Consider the following 17,074-nt stretch of genomic DNA (forward strand, 5'->3'; position numbering starts at 1 on the left):
CCATAAGGGATGGGGGCATTGCTCTAGATCACTGCGTTGAGAAACATGTGATGGTGTCTCCGCAGTGTTGGATGTTGATCTCCATGAGGTCACTCATCCTTATGTTCATAACAGGTCTATGGCACAGGAAAAGCTGCAGACTGAGGCCGATGCAGCAGCATACACGTCACAGGCAAATCGCAAACTCTAACCCACTACAGTGAGGGAAAGAAATCATTAGGATGCAGGCAGGAGGAAATTCCACATCAGCAAAAGAATCTGCATAGTTAAAACTATTTCAAGTTGTCACTCATTATTTCTCAGGACCATTGCCATGTAATGGTCAAGTTATATTGCAATTAAAATTTACAATACTCATAAACCTAGAAAAGACAGCATTGACATCACACATGGTAATGACTGATGCCACTTTGCATAGGCAAAAAATTTATGACAGGGATATTGATCTCCTTTTCCTTATCATAGAAAAGAATAACATTACAAGACTTAACTAAGGTATGCAAGTGATAAGGGAGAATTTGAACTAACGATTACTGGGGAAAGGTGACTGTAAAATGACTCAGAATTTCAATTTGATATCAAGAACTTAGAAGATGTCAGTTATGATCAGACTGCATGAAATCATAACATTTAGTATTGAGTGCTACGTGACTTATAATCTACACCTTGACCTCATATTACTACTTATCAGGACATGTTCTAAACTAATGGCGTAAAAGCAGTACACATGGATGGATTATTAAAGTAGTTCTTTATAATAATGTACGGTATATACTTTTTTAACGGATGACTACAGACGCCCAGTCCTTCCAGTAAAGCCAGGTTTATTAAAGATAAAGAGATGAATCCTGCAGCTCCATCTATGTAAGGAATAGATAATGTGATGTGGACAATTCGGCTCATGGTTTCCACTGTATGACTCTCACGGCTATAGAGGCCGCCCTGCTGACTGCTTCACTGGAGTCCTCCGTACATGCTTGAATTATACTCGCATCCTGTAGAAGAAGTTTTCGCCCCTCCGGAGTCTCGGAGAGAGTTGTTAATGCCTTGAGGCAGTTTAGTCGCACCTTGCTGTCGTTATCTTCTACAAGAGCTAGCAATTTAGGAATGGCACCAGAATGGAGAGCAGCATATTTACCTGGTGAAAGAACAGGGTTGTGAGAGGACTAGAATGAAAACTACGATTATTCCATTAATATGAAACCATATTTTACCTTGTGTTGTGATGGTAATATACATCAAAGCCCCTGCAACATTCGCTCTGACCTCAGCATCACTATCATCCAGGAGTTGCACCAGTAAAGGAATCACTTCAGCTTTGCATACACTTTCCTTTCCTTCTAGTGGCACGCTGTAAAACAGGAGAGGGTAATGTTACTTTAAAGTTAAGTTCAGGGTATGTGCACACATTGAGTATTTGTAGCAGATTATTTTGTACCAAAAATCTGAGTGTTGGAAGACAAATGGTGAGTAAATCACACATCCTTTTTTAGCACTTTAAGGGCATTTTTGCAGTGTTTTGCAGTGTTTTTACTTTGAGTTTTTTCCATTCATTTGAATGGGTGAAAAACTGCAAAACTGCTTAAATAATTGACATGTGGCAGACATGAAAACAAAAAAAAAGTTTGATGCAAGCTCTGCCAACTGCTTCATCCAGTCTGTTCTTTGGGTCCAGCTGCTGCTGCCCTGGAGTGGTACTTGGCGCTCATCGGGAGCCAAGTCTAACCTCACCATCAGAGGCTCTAGTGAATAGTTAGGTGATTGCTTAGTCACGCCCCTCCAGGCTCTCCACGGTCCGTGGCACAGTGGTTCCACAAACCATGCACATGACAGCTCCACAGCCTGAGTTTGGCCCAGGCCCCCGAGGTTGCCCCAAGCCATTCGATGGAATCACATAGAAGGGTATTTTCGACAATCTTCTCCCCCCGAGTATTAGGCCCAGAGGCGTATCTAGGCTTTCTGGCACCCGGGGCAAGAATTTGGTTCGGCGCCCCCCCCAAGTACATATGCGACTTGCACACTTAGCCATGTACCCACGAGCTGCTCTCCCTAATGCTCTCAATGTTCAGTAAAAAACTGAAAGCAGGATGAGAAGCTCGTTGTCACAGGACCATAACTATGAAAATCGCATATGAGTGAAGTGTCCATGTGATGACTACTGGAACCTGCAGAGCTGAGTCCTGACATTGCAGGCTTCTGAATTCTCACAATGAATGCACTGCACACTTTTAGGATTCTCCCTTGCTGATGTACAGTCATGTCAGCACAAGTATGTGATTTGTATACTTCTGGCCACATTCCGACTAGACGTGCCCAGCCTCGCTCAGTTCATTTTCATTGAGTGAGGCCACACATGTCTAGTCAGCATGTGACCGTATGTATGTAAATTACCGGCATGATAGCATTCTAACAGCGTTCAGTGGGCACTGTGAGAATTCAGAAGTCTGCAGTCACATAGAATGTCTGCAGACTCAGCACAAACCTGGACAACCCCTTTAATGTTCCTAACAAATAAAAACATGAGAATTAGTCAGAATCACAAATAATATTTACATCCAGGTACTTTATAGATGACGTCATCTCTGAAGTCGTTCTCCTTTTCTTCTTCTTGTCCAGACCCCATGATGAGTTTTCTCATCCACAGCCGTCTCTGCAGACTTCCATCTTCTCCGGTCTTCTGCAGCAAATCTCCACACGATGCAATTAAAGATAGAAGTGTCATTATAATGCTCCTAAATACAAATATCTGCAATATACTGTCGCCTAACACTATTCCCCTCCTTCCTCATACTGTCTCCTCCAACATCCCCCTGTTCACCATACTGTCTCCTCATATATTTACCCCCTCACTCTCTATACTGTCTGCTCACACATACCCCTGACTCCCCATACTGTGTCTGCACACATCCCATCACCCTCACTCCCCATACTGTGTCCACATACATTCACCCTTTCGCACCCCTTACTGTCTGCACCCATCCCCCATACTGTTTCCTCATACATGCCCTCATACATACTCTTCATTTTGTGTCCTCAAATCTCCCCACACACATTAAATACCATCCCCACTCCAAATCCCCCATCCCCAATCCCCCACACACATTAAGTACCCCCCATCCCCACTCCAAATCCCCCCACACATTAAGTATCCCCCATCCCCACTCAATAACCCCTCGTCCCTACTCCCAAATACCCCCACTCCAAATATCCCCACTCATTAACCCCATCCCCACTCATTAACCCCTCCACTCATTAACCCCATCCCCACTCATTAACCCCCATTCCCACTCATTAACCCCCACACATTAAACCCCATCTCCACTTATTAACCCCCATCTTCACTCATTAACCCCCATCTCCACTCATTAACCCCCTACACATTAACCCCCATCTCCACTCATTAACCCCCACACTCATTAACCCCCATCCCCACACATTAACCCCCATCCCCACACATTAACCCCCATCCCCACTCATTAACCTCCCACTCATTAACCCCCATCCCCACACATTAACCCCCACACACATTAACCCCCATCCCCACACATTAACCCCCATCCCCACATTAACCCCATCTCCACTCATTAACCCCCATCCCCACACATTAACCCCCATCCCCACATTAACCCCATCTCCACTCATTAACCCCCACACATTAACCCCCCATCTCCACTCATTAACCCCCATCCCCACATTAACCCCCACACATTAATCCCCATCTCCACACATTAACCCCCCCACTCATTAACCCCCATCCCATTAACCCCATCTCCACGCATTAACCCCCCCCACTCATTAACACCCATCCCCACTCATTAACCCCCCCATCTCCCATCTTCAGTGGTTCTTCAGCTCCACAGAGGAACACATTTACCACCAGCGTTTGCTCTGGACGCTGGGGAGTGACGTCAGCAGCGTGATCACATGACATGATCACGCTGCTGACGTCGCTTTGACCCGATGGTCAGAGCTTCAATTGCTGCCTGGGAGCCGGCGCGGCCTCCTCTGCGCCGGCTGTCAGCTTGACAGCCGTCACAGAGAACAGCCGACTCACAGGATGGGGAGCGGCAGAACGCAGCCGCCGGGGGAGACACTGCGGATCGCTGCATTAGGCGGCCCGACTGCACCCCCCTGCTGCCCCGGCTGCCCCACCTGGATACCCCCCCTTGATTAGGCCCACACTGTTGATAGCAGCCTGTGACCTAGATCTGCTCATTCACACACTGCTGTCCACACATTGACTGACTCTGTCACTTCCTGGACTTGCTACTAACTCTCAGTTCGCCCTCCCAAACTGGGCCGGCCATTACAGTTAACCCTGTCTAAGTTGTCACGATCCAGGTTGGAGCTGACAGAGCAAATGCACAAAGTAACCTTTTTTTCCCTTGGCTGTGTGCCAAAGGTGGTTTTGCCCCCGGTGGCCGTTAGGGTCATTGCACTGTGGTGATTTCAGTTGTAGTTTTCCCCCGGGGGCCATTAGGGTCATTGCACTTTGGTTACCTTAGTTTATGCATGTAATCATGTAACAGGTGTGATAGCTCTATAAGAGAGTATCAGGTGTGTTAGCCCCTTCACTACCAAGGGTGGTTTGCACGTTAACTCCCGGGCTAATTTTTACAATTCTGACCACTGTCCTTTTATGAGGCCATAACTCTGGAAAGCTTCCATGGATCCTGGTGATTCTGACATTGTTTTCTCGTGACATATTGTACTTCATGTAAGTGGTAACATTTCATTCATATAACTTGCATTTATTTGTGAAAAAAACGGAAATTTGGAAAATTTAGAAAATTTCGCAATTTTCCAACTTTGAATTTTTATGCCCTTAAATCACAGAGATATGGCACACAAAAAACTTAATAAGTAACATTTCCCACATGTTTACTTTACATCAGCTCAATTTTGGAACCAAAATTTTTTTTTGTTAGGAAGTTATAAGGGTTAAAAGTTGACCAGCGATTTCTCATTTTTACAGACCACATCACATTTGAAGCCACTTTGAGGGGTCTATATGATAGAAAATACCCAAAAGTGACACCATTCTAAAAACTGCACCCCTTAAGGTGCTCAAAACCACATTCAAGGAGTTTATTAACCCTTCAGGTGCTTCACAGGAATTTTTTTAATATTTAAAAAAAAAAATGAACATTTAACTTTTTTTCACAAAAAAAATATTTCAGGTTCAATTTTTTTTATTTTACCAAGGGGAACAGGAGAAATTGGACTGCAAAAATTATTGTGCAATTTGTCCTGAGTACGCTGATACCTGATATGTGGGGGGGAACCTCTGTTTCGGCGCATGGCAGGGCTCAGAAGGGAAGGAGCGCCGTTTGACTTTTACAATGCAAAATTGGCTGGAATTCAGATCGGATGCCATGTCACGTTTGGAGAGCCCCTGATGTACCTAAACAGTGGAAACCCCCCACAAGTGACCCCATTTTGGAAACCACACCCCTCAAGGAACTTATCTAGATATGTGGTGAGAACTTTGAACCCACAAGGGCTTCACAGAAGTTTATAACGTACAGCGGTACAAAAAAAAAAAATCATATTTTTTCCACAAAATGATCTTTTCACCCCCAATTTTTATTTTCCCAAGGGTAACAGGACCCTAAAAGTTATTGTACAATTTGTCCTGAGTACACTGATACCCCATGTGTGGGTGTAAACGACTATTTGGGCGCATGGCAGAGCTCGGAAGGGAAGCAGCGCCATGACTTTTTTGGCTGGAATTGAGATCGGACACCATGTCGCGTTTGGAAAGCCCCTGATGTACCAAAACAGTGGAATCCCCCCACAAATGGCACCATTTTGGAAACTAGACCCCCCAAGGAACTTATCTAGATGTGTGGTGAGAACTTTAAACCCCCAAGTGCTTCACAGAAGTTTATAATGCCCAGGCGTGAAAATAAAAAAATCATATTTTTTTTCCACAAAAATGATATTTTTGCCCCCAATTTTTTATTTTCCTAAGGGCAACAGGAGAAATAGGACCCCAAAAGTTGTTTTGCAAATTTTCCTGAGTAGGCTGAAACCCAATATGAGGTGGTAAAACACTGTTTGGGTGCAAGGCAGAGCTTGGAAGGGAAGGAGCACCATTTGACTTTTTCAACACAGAATTGGCTGAAATTGAGATCAGACATCATGTTGCATTTGGAGAGCACCTGATGTGTGCAAATAGTGGAAACCCCCAATTCGAACTCCAACCCTAACCCCAACACACCCCTAACCCTAGCCCTAACCCTAGCCCTAACCCTAACCCTAATGGGAAAATAGAAATATATACATTTTTTTAATTTTATTATTTTTCCCTAACTAAGGGGGTGATAACGGGGGGGGGGGGGTTTGATTTACTATTTATGGGGGTATTTATATTTGGCAGCTGTCACACGCTAAAAGACGGTTTTTATTGTAAAAATAGTTTTTGCATCACCACATATTGAGAGCTATAATTTTTCCATATTTTGACCCACCGAGTCATGTGAGGTCTTATTTTTTGCGGGATGAGTTGACGTTTTTATTGGTACCATGTTCGGGCATGTGACATTTTTTGGTCGCTTTTTATTTCGTTTTTTGGGACGCAGAATTTACAAAAACCTGCGTTTCATGAATTTCTTTTGGGGGGTGCGTTTACGCCGTTCCACGTGCGATAAAATTGATAAAGCGGTTTTCTTCTTCGGGTCAATACGGTTACAGCAATACCTCATTTATGTCGTTTTTTTATGTTTTGGCGCTTTATGCGATGAAAACAATTTTATATAAAAAATAATTATTTTTGCATCGCTTTATTCTGCGAGCTATAACTTTTTTATTTTTTCACTGATGATGCTGTATGATGGCTCATTTTTTGTGGGACAACATGAAGTTTTAAGTGGTACCATGGATATTTATATGTGTCTTTTTGATCGCGCGTTATTGCACTTTTTGTTCGGCGGTATGATAATAAATCATTATTTTTTGCTTCGTTTTTTATTTTTATTTTTTAAGAGGTTCGCTTAAGGGGTTAACTAATGGGACAGTTTTATAGAGCGGGTCGTTATGGATGCGGCGATACCAAATATGTGTACTTTTATTGTTTTTTGTTTTTTTTATTTCCAAAAAATGAATTTATTGGGGAATATTTTTTTTTTTTTTTTAAATTTATTTAGCGATTTTTTTATTTTTATTTTTTTTTTTTTTTTTTTTAAATTGTTTTTACACTTTTTTTTCTTTTTTTACTTTATTACAATGTCCCAGGGGGAACATAACTGTCATGTGACAGATCGCTGATCTGTCACATCACAGATCGCTGTGACAGATCAACGATCTGTCACAGGCACTGCTGCAGGCTTCCTCAAGCCTGCACTCTGCGGGCAGTGAGGAAGCCAGCTTCCTGCAGGCACCCGGAGGTCCCCGCTGCCATATTGGATCCGGGGACTTGCAGGAAAGGAGCCCACTGCAGCAGCGCTGCACATTGCGCTGCCGTGGGGGGCTCAGGGAAGCACGGAGGGAGCCCCCTCCCTGCCGATGCTTCCCTTTAACCCCCGGTACACTGCGATCGTGTTTGATCGTGGTGTACAAGGGGATAACGTGTCGGGAGCGGTCCGTGACCGCCCCTGACACATTGTGCCGGGTGTCAGCACAATGGGCGCCACGTGGGCGCCGCTTATCGCTATGACGTAATATTCCGTCCATGGTAATTAGGGCCCAGGGCACATGGACGGAATATTACGTCCAATGAAGGAAAGGGGTTAATCACTGTTGATGATAAAGTATTCATTTGCAAGCAAGCCTCGGTGAAGGAGGGAGCTAAAGGAGAGTCACGGGCAGCTCAGTGACATCCCTGGAGTGTCAGCTATGGTGTCTGCATGGAGTGCTGGCATGGCGTGGTGGAGTCGCAGCTATGGTGTCAGCAAGGAGTTCGTGAATGTTAGGAGTCAGGTTCCTGCGTCTGCTCTGCAGGAATCCAGACCCTTATATTCTGCGGTGTCTTGCTCTTTATCTACCGCAGAGGAGATTGCCTTGCAGCAAATCTCTCCAGGGGCTAAGTCCCTCTGTCCTCCTACTGAGCATGCTCATGAGACGGTTTCCCATTGGAGATCGGGAGTCATGTGCTCAGGTCCTGCTCCAGATCTCATTGGTCCATCTCGGAGATCTGGAAGCTTCCGGAAGGTCCCGGCTGCTATAAAAAGCACGCATGGCCGTTCCGCCATGCGCTAGTATAGACTATACTGCTATGTGTGAAGAGTGACGGATGTATGATTCTGGTGACTGACTTATTATGAAACCCCTTCCCTCTGATATTACGCATGTGGTTAGGGAATTAGTTCAGTAGTCTGCACCAGTCAGTGGCAATCCTTAGGTCACTGTGCACACCGCACCTCTGCGCTAGCGTCCAACATTGCGCCTGCTTTGTAGCTGTGTCGTCCTGCGGCAGTGTCCTACGCCGCGCTGCAGTTGCAGCCCTTCTTGGCGCTCGCAGCAGCGATGCCGCACACACGGTAGGTCTAGACGGATGCAGCTCCTCTGTCTTAGGTCCTGCTCCTGTGACCTGATACCGTGTGTGCATTTACCTGAGGCCTGTGATACTAACAGGCTCAGTGTTTTTGTATGTTTATGTTGCGGCGCCTCTGTGTGTGAACAGAGCCCGCTTTGCGCACTTTGGGTGAAGTCTAACCCGTGCGCATTATACCGACATATTGCTTATCTGTCATTACCTAGCAGCGGTGTAACATCTACTGCACAGTGGACCCCGAGCGGCGAACGCACTTTATTATTTATTTTTATTTAGTGCGTTCGCCGTTCCTAACAGTGCATGGATTGGTGGAGTGGCAGCTATGGTGTAGAGCTGCACTCAAAATGCTGCCCTTTGTTGCTGAGAGCTGGACTCAAGCATGCTGGACTTTTTGTCAGAAAAGCTGGACTCATTTGCGGGACTCTGTTTCTGGACAGCTGCATGCAGGTGTGGACTCTGTTTGCTCCAAGGCTGCACTATGGTGCTGAGAAGATCCGTTTCTAGACAGTGCACCCAGATGTCGGACACGGTGGAGGAAAAGATGCACGCGGGTGGTGGGCTCTGTTGCTGGGAGCGTAAGCAACAGAGCAAAGCTAAGTGGTGTTCCCCTGTTTTGTCACTTTTCCTTATGTGTGTTTAGTGCAGTGGTGGGATTAGTTTCCGCACTGACCAATTCCCTAGTGAGGGTTTGGGTGCAGGGCGAGTCAGGGTTTTTAGGTTCCTGATCGGCGCCCGGTGCGGAACCGGCCTAGGGAATGCTAGGAGTGTAGAGACACTGACTCAGGGGAGTGCAGGAGGTCTCCACTTCCCCCTTCCCTATCGCAGGGCCACCATTGTTATTATTACCCAGGTTTTCCCTATTCCCTTTGTCTTATTGTATTAGTTACCAGCCTGCGGGCCGCGTCACATAGGACAATTACACGTGCCGTGTCCTGTTGTATCAGTTACCGGCCTGCTGGCCGTGTCACTCAGGACGGGGCACGTGACATAAGCTAACTGCAGTAGTATCATCCTTTTATACATACACAAACATCAAATGCATTTAATACTTGGAGTGTCTGGAAGCAAACCATCAGCTCCCACCACTCCTACATTCTCCACACTTTAATTATGGTCCTCTCAAACTTAAAAGAAGAGTTAGTGCAGAGATAATGCATTATAAAACTCTATCAACCATAAAACATCAGACTGCAGGCTGGTCCCAATGTCTTCTTTGTGTAGATTCAGCCCTTCTCGGTTAAGGGCCCCAAAACAGCAAGTGTGACAATCCATTACAACAAAGTTCTTCAGTAGTACCGGTCCTTCTTGGTAAGAACCCTGGAAACAAAGTGTCCATGTCCATTTTATCAACAGGGCCCGTAGGCCAACACAGCAGTAGTCTTCCTTTGAAACACAGTCCAGAAACGCACAGTCTTGGTTTTGGGGGATTTCAACATCCTTCTGAAAGTACCAGCATCTGCTATTCCAGCAGAAAAAGGCGCAAAAAAAAAAAAATTCTGCAGCAATAAGATTCAAACTCAACCGCTTTCAGGCCTCTCACACCCGCAAAGGTAAGCGTCCCCCAGATTTTTTTTTTTAACAAATACAAACTGGTGATTCACACACAGTCCTTCCTCAGAATGGGGCAGTCTGCCCCATAAGGGAATGTGCAGAAATAAAAACTTTTACAACCAGTCTGAAGCAGCTCCCTGCAACTTTCAACAATTAGGATGAAGTGGACATTGAGTGCTGAACTTTATCAAGGCTGCACCCGATCTTTCCTTCTCTCCTCCATGAAGGTGGCCCAAGAAGTGGGAGATGGTGGTCTCCTCCATCTCCAAAGTTGGTCAGGAAATTTAACAGGGCCGGGGTCCTCCTCTGCTGTTGTCGCACTCCCACAGCCCACATGGGTAGGGCCATAGCTGGTCACCCTGAATTTCTGAACCACCTGCCCCGCTGTGGCCCTCTGGTCTTCCCCAGGTCCTGGCATGGTAGAACCTGAACCCTCAACCTGCGGTTGCGGTAGGCTAGTTGCTTATGCCTTACAAGGAGGTTGGGCCGGATCACAGCCCTTAGGCGAGTCATTTTTCTCCTCAGACTCTACCAGAGGCTGAATCACCCTATCAAAGAAAATTGGATAGCTCTATGTTTTAACCCCTTAGTGACAGAGCCATTTTGCAGCTTAATGACCAGGCCAATTTTTACAATTCTGACCACTGTCACTTTATGAGGTTATAACTCTGGAATGCGTCCATGGATCCCGCTGATACTGATATTTTTTTTTTGTGATATATTTTACTTCATGTTATTGGTATAATTTCTTCGATATGACTTGTGATTAGTTATGAAAAAAACGGAAATATGGCTAAAATTTTGACAATTTTGCAATTTTCAAATTTTAAATTTTTATGCCCTTAAATTAGAGATATGTCACACAAATTTCTTAATAAATAACATTTCTCACATGTCTACTTTACATCAGCACAATTTTGGAAACAATTTTTTTTTGTTAGGAAGTTATAAGGGTTAAAAGGGTTAAAAGTTGACCATCGATTTCTCATTTTTACAACAAAATTTACAAAACCATTTTTTTAGGGACCACATCATACAGTATTTAAAGTCATTTTGAGGGGTGTACATGACAGAAAATACCCAAAAGTGACACCATTCTAACAACTGCACCACTCAAGGTGCTCAAAACCACATTCAAGAAGTTTATTAACCCTTTATGTACTTCACAGGAACTGAAGCAATGTGGAAGGGAAAAATTAACATTTAACTTTTTTTGCAAAAAATTTACTTCAGAACCAATTTTTTTATTTTCACAAGTGTTAAAAGAGAAAATAAACCACAATCTTTGTTGTGCAATTTCTCCTGAATACGCCGATACCCCATATGTGGGAGTAAATTACTTTTTGGGCGCACGGCGGAGTTCACAAGGGAAGGAGCGCCGTTTGACTTTTTCAACGCAGAATTGGCTGGAATTGAGATCGGGCGCCATATTGCAATTGGAGAGCCCCTGATGTGCCTAAACAGTGGAAACCCCCAACAAGTGTCACCATTTTGGAAACTAGACTCCTTAAGGAACTTATCTAGATGTGTGGTGACCACATTGAACCCCCAAGTGCTTCACAGAAGTTTATAACGTAGAGCTGTGAAAAGAATAAAAAATCACTTTTTTTTCCCCAAAAATGATTTTTTTAGCCCGGTATTTTTTATTTTCCCAAAGGTAACAGGAGAAATTGGACCACAAAAGTTGTTGTGCAATTTGTCCTGAGTATGCTGATACCCCATATGTGGGGGGTGGGAAGCCACTGTTTGGGCACATGGGAGAGCTCAGAAGGGAAGGAGCGCCATTTTGGAATGCAGACTTTGATGGAATGTTCTGCGGGCGTCATGTTGCATTTGCAGAGCCCCTGATGTGCCTAGACAGTAGAAACCTCTCACAAGAGCCCCCTTTTTGGAAACTAGACCCCCCAAGGAGCTTATCTAGATGTGTGGTGAGTACTTTGAACCCCCAAGTGCTTCACAGAAGTTTATAACGCAGAGTCCTGAAAATAAAAAATCTTTTTTTTTTTCCACAAAAGTCATTTATTAGCCCCCAATTTTTTTATTTTCCCAAGGGTAACCTCTCAATTAATTCATCTAATGGTGCAGTGATCATTATGACACCATGGGTGTGTCACAGAATTTTACCATTGGGCAGTAAAGAAAAAATAATTACATTCTTACCAAAAAATTTGGATTTAGACCCAGGTTTTACATTTTCATAAGAAGAAATGGTAAAAATAGCGCCAAAATTTGTCAAACAATTTCTACTGAAAGTGGAAATACCCCATATATGACTGTACAGTACTGCTCAGGCACATAGCAAGACTCGGGAGGGACGGAGTGCTATTTGCTTTCTGGAGGGCAGATTTTCCTAGAATAGTTTGCGGACTCCATATACAGACCTACTAAGTGCTAGAAGAGCAGATTCCCCCCTCAAGTGACCCTATTATGGAAATTATACCCATTTGAGAATTTATCTTCAAGTGTAGTGGTGATTTTCACTCCATGGGTGTTTTCTAGAAACAAGAAGCAATGGATGTTGCTGAGTGAAGATTTCAAATCTGCTATTGTAATGCCTGTAAACTGTAGTGCCTAGTACGTCGTAGTGCCCGTACATTATGCTCAGCTCATGCTTCTGGAGACATGCACCTGTAAATTAAGCATGCTCTATTTTGCTACACAAATACCATACATGTGGGCCTTAAATGTGGTTTAAACACACAGTGGTGCTCAGAAGGGAGGGAGACATTTGGATTTGGAAGCACAGAATTCACTGGATTTCTTTTGGGGGGCAAGGAGCCATTTCGCTATTCCAGAGTCTTTGTACTACCAGTAATGTGGAAGTCTCCAATATTTCCGTTAAAAGATGATGGCCCTAAGTGGGGACTTGCTTTATTTTTGGATTGAGTTGAAGCTTTTATTGGCAACATTTTACATAACTATTGGTATCACATTTATTTGGCACTCTACATTGAGCACTTATATTGGCGTTTCCATGTAAATCACCAAATGACGTGATTCAGTTGAAACCCCTGAGGGATCCATTCATTATAATGAGACAGCAGAGTTACTATGCACTTCGTTCTGGCCTCTGTTTAGCGATGTCCTTTTCAGAGGTGCACAAACCTGTGGCAGATGGCACTGTTATGCTCGCCTAAAAAGACAGACACCGCCGGGTTTATTTTATGCCGTTCTGTGTGTGGTAAAATTGATAAGGCATCTTTATTCTTCAGGTCATTACGATTACAACGATACCACATTTATATCATTTTTTAATGTTTTAACGCTTTTACACAATAAAAACTATTTTATAGAAAAAAATTATTATTTTTGCATCGCTTTATTCTGAGAGCTATAACATTTTTAGTTTTGCACTAATGGAGCTGTTTGGCTTCTTGTTTTTTTGCAGGACAAGATGACATTTTCAGCTATATAATTTTTATTTACATTCAACTTTTTCATCGCGTTTTATTCCACTTTTGATGAAAAAGCATAGGTGTCACGACTCTGATGTCGGGTGTCCTTGGACCAGGGGCTACTTCACTGTCCCTAAAGCAAGATGCGCCCTAGCTCGCCCTGTCTTCCAGATTACTTCTGATGGTGATGACGCCGGGGCCACGTACCTTGCCTTAGCTCCTGAATCCGCCTTCAGTCTGTACCCTTCCCCCATCCAGGGAAGAGGGGAGTAGTAGTGTACCGTAATGCACCAATCAGATTAGCAAGGTAATACGAACAGGGATAAAGGAAAAACTAATCATACAAATATACTCACACAAACAACAGAGGTAAACACCGGGGAGTGTAGGATGGGGTAAAATCAAAGTAGGAGAAGGAGGGCAATTAGCACACACCCAAAACCTAGCATCAGTCACAGATAAATCCACCAAACGCCTTATCAAACAACCACAAATCACCATCTCCTAACCATGCAGCATAAGCATGGGAGTGGATAACAACATACAGCTGAGAGCCTTAATATAGAAAAGCTTCCAATAGCTCTCAAATGAGCAGATTAACCCCTGCACTGCTAAAAGAAACCTGCACCATTTAATAAGAAGATGAAGTGCTTCTAAACAGTGCAGGAGTAGGAAAAATCAGACGTTGCAGTCTCCTTTGTTGTGGTAAACCCGTGACAATAGGTTTTTGCCTTTTTTCACTGAAGGGGTTAACTAGTGGGACAGTTTTATACGTTGGGTCTTTCTGGATGCGGCGATACCAAATATGTATACTTTTTGCTTTTTTTTTCATAAAAATACTTATTTATGGGTACATTACATACAGTTGTGTGAAACAGTATTTGCCCCCTAAACCTAATAACTGGTTGGGCCACACCCTTAGAAGCAACAACTGCAATTAAGTGTTTGCAATAACTGGCAATGAATCTTTTACAACGCTCTGGAGGAATTTTGGCCCACTTATCTTTGCAGAATTGTTGTAATTCACCCACTTTGAGGGTTTCCAAGCATTAACTGTCTTTTTAAGGTTTTGTCACAGCATATCAAATATATCAAATGGATTAAGGTGGACTTGCTGGTGTGTTTTGGCTCACTGTTCTGCTGCATAACCCAAGTGCACTTCAGCTTGAGGTCACGAACAAATAGCCAGACATTATCCTTCAGGAATTTTTTTGTAGATAGCAGAATTCATTATTCCATTTACCACAGCAAGTCATCCTGATTCTGAAGCAGTAAAACAGCCCCAAAAAATCACACTACTACCACCATATTTTACTGTTGATATGATGTTCACTTTCTGAACTGCTGTGCTACTTCTATGTCAGATGGGATGGGACATACACCTTCCAAAAAGTTCAACTTTTGTTTTTCCTTTATTGACCGCTTCATCTTTTTGTCCACTTTTGAAACTAATCAGCCCTGCTCTGACTCTGCTTACCAGAATAAACTTTTGTGGGTCTGTCTAACTCGTACACGAAACTCATATGTAGGCCTTTTCCGTTTGATCTTTTCTTATGATTTTGCACTGTGTATAACATGTACTTTACTGGTAAAACATAAAGTCCTTATATATTAGCAGTATCAAATATATTGTAGATTTTGAGTAGAGGTTAATAGCGTTCTTAGGAACATGACTACAATGTCATTAACCTTTAGTTGTTTTTTTCTGCTTACTTCCCGCAAGCCATAACACTCAAGAGTACTAAACTTTAATATACTTTAATGGCTTTGATAAAACAATATGGCCAAACCTCAAAGCTTCTACCACTTGTCCGAAAAGTAATTATCAAGTAATTATTTGCTAAACTGAATATACTGATATCCCAATTCCAGAGTTCCTGCAATTAATAGCAAGCGTTCAACTCACTGAATACATCAATTAGTTACTTGGTAACTTTTATGGCGGTGGGTCTGATAGGGAAAAAGCACGCTGGATGTGGTTGCAATATACCCTGTGTACAAACAGCAGGTCTTACATATTTATGTTGTGTACGAAATGTAATATCAGGCTCGGCTTACTCTTTTTGGACATGGAGCTTATACAGGAAATAAGAACGGATTATTAAATTTCCCACCACGGACTCTGTTCATACGTAAGCTGATTGCTGTTCTTATATTCTGCACATGGCCCTGACAACATTTTTATGATCTCATTCTCCAAAGGAATATCTACAGTAACCCCTTGACAACACGTAACGCACTATGACATCATGAAGCGTGTGCAGGTATATCAGGACTCAGGCGTTGAGTCAAATTTACACAAGGCATGTGGCGGCTGTGTTATACAACCAGCACCTGCCTATAACTGCAGCAATCATAGCTAGCTCTTATGGCAGCGGCATTTTAGCTTCACAATACTGTTTGTCGCCTCTCTTCCTTCCCCACGACATGATCAATGAGGTGCTGATGGGTTACCATGGAAGCCATGAGACTGCTGTTAAATCCCCCAGTTAGAAGCCTAGTCCCAAGCTGGGCTTAATAAAAGACCATGATTCGTACCATATACTACAATATTAGATTATTGTGGTATATACAGGGTGGGCCATTTCTATGAATACACCTAAATAAAATGGGAATGGCTAGTGATATCAACTTCCTGTTTGTGGCACATTAGTATATGGGAGGAGGGAAACTTTTCAAGATGGGTGGTGACCATGGCGGCCATTTTGAAGTTGGCCATTTTGGATTCAGCTTTATTTTTTCAATGGATAGAGGGTCATGTGACACACCAAACTTATTGAGAATTTCAGAAGAAAAACAATGGTTTGCTTGGTTTTAACGTAACTTTACTTTTTCATGAGTTACTTGCAAGTTTATGACCACTTATAAAATGTGTTCAAAGTGCTACCCATTGTGTTGGATTGCCAACGCAACCCTCTTCTCCCACTCTTGACACACTGATAGCAACACCGCAGAAGAAATGCTAGTCTAATGGGGTCAGATTCCCTGTAGGAATGCTCGGACCTGACATCCATAATGTGGTGGTGCACCATCTTGCAGGAAAAACTCAGTGCATAAAGAGGGCAACACATCATCATGTAGCAATTTCAGCTATCCAGTGGCATACCATCAATTATGGGTGTCAGGTCCGAGCATTCCTACATGAACAGTTTCCTGGAAAGTAGATTGGTTGTCGTGGGCCGGTTGAATGGCCACCAAGGTCTCACGATCTGACCCCCTTAGACTTTTATCTTTGGGGTCATCTGAAGGCAATTGTCTATGCTGTAAAGATATGAGATGTGCAGCATCTGAAACAATGGATACTGGAAGCCTGTGCTAGCATTTCTTCTGTGGTGTTGCTATCATTATGTCAAGAGTGGGAGAAGAAGGTTGCATTGGCAATCCAACACAATGGGCAGCACTTTGAACACATTTTACAAGTGGTCATAAACTTGTAAAAAAACTCATGAAAGAATAAAGTTATGTTAAAACCAACCACACCATTGTTTTTCTTGTGAAATTCTCAATAAGTTTGATGTCACATGACCCTCTTCCCATTGAAAAAAATAAAGTTGGATCCAAAATGGCCGACTTTAAAATGGTCACCACCCGTCTTGAAAAGTTCCCCCCTCCCATATACTAATGTGCCACAAAC

General features: G+C 43.3%; 1 protein-coding gene across 1 annotated transcript in view; it reads right to left on the bottom strand.

The window, feature by feature from the left end:
* Nucleotides 1–732: 732 nt before the first annotated feature.
* The window catches only part of RSPH14 (radial spoke head 14 homolog), a 301,306-nt gene continuing 284,964 nt past the window's right edge, over nucleotides 733–17,074 (bottom strand). Inside the window, exons 5-6 of the mRNA XM_073582821.1 lie at nucleotides 1,215–1,351; nucleotides 733–1,138 (exon numbers count right to left, since the gene is read on the bottom strand). Of these exons, the coding sequence (XP_073438922.1) occupies nucleotides 900–1,138; nucleotides 1,215–1,351 (376 nt within the window). The 3' untranslated portion in view covers nucleotides 733–899. The remainder of the gene's footprint in view (nucleotides 1,139–1,214; nucleotides 1,352–17,074) is intronic.

Source organism: Dendrobates tinctorius, unplaced genomic scaffold (genome assembly GCF_039654945.1).
Source record: "Dendrobates tinctorius isolate UK_male_01 unplaced genomic scaffold, ASM3965494v1 ptg000073l, whole genome shotgun sequence".
Lineage (NCBI taxonomy): Eukaryota > Metazoa > Chordata > Amphibia > Anura > Dendrobatidae > Dendrobates > Dendrobates tinctorius.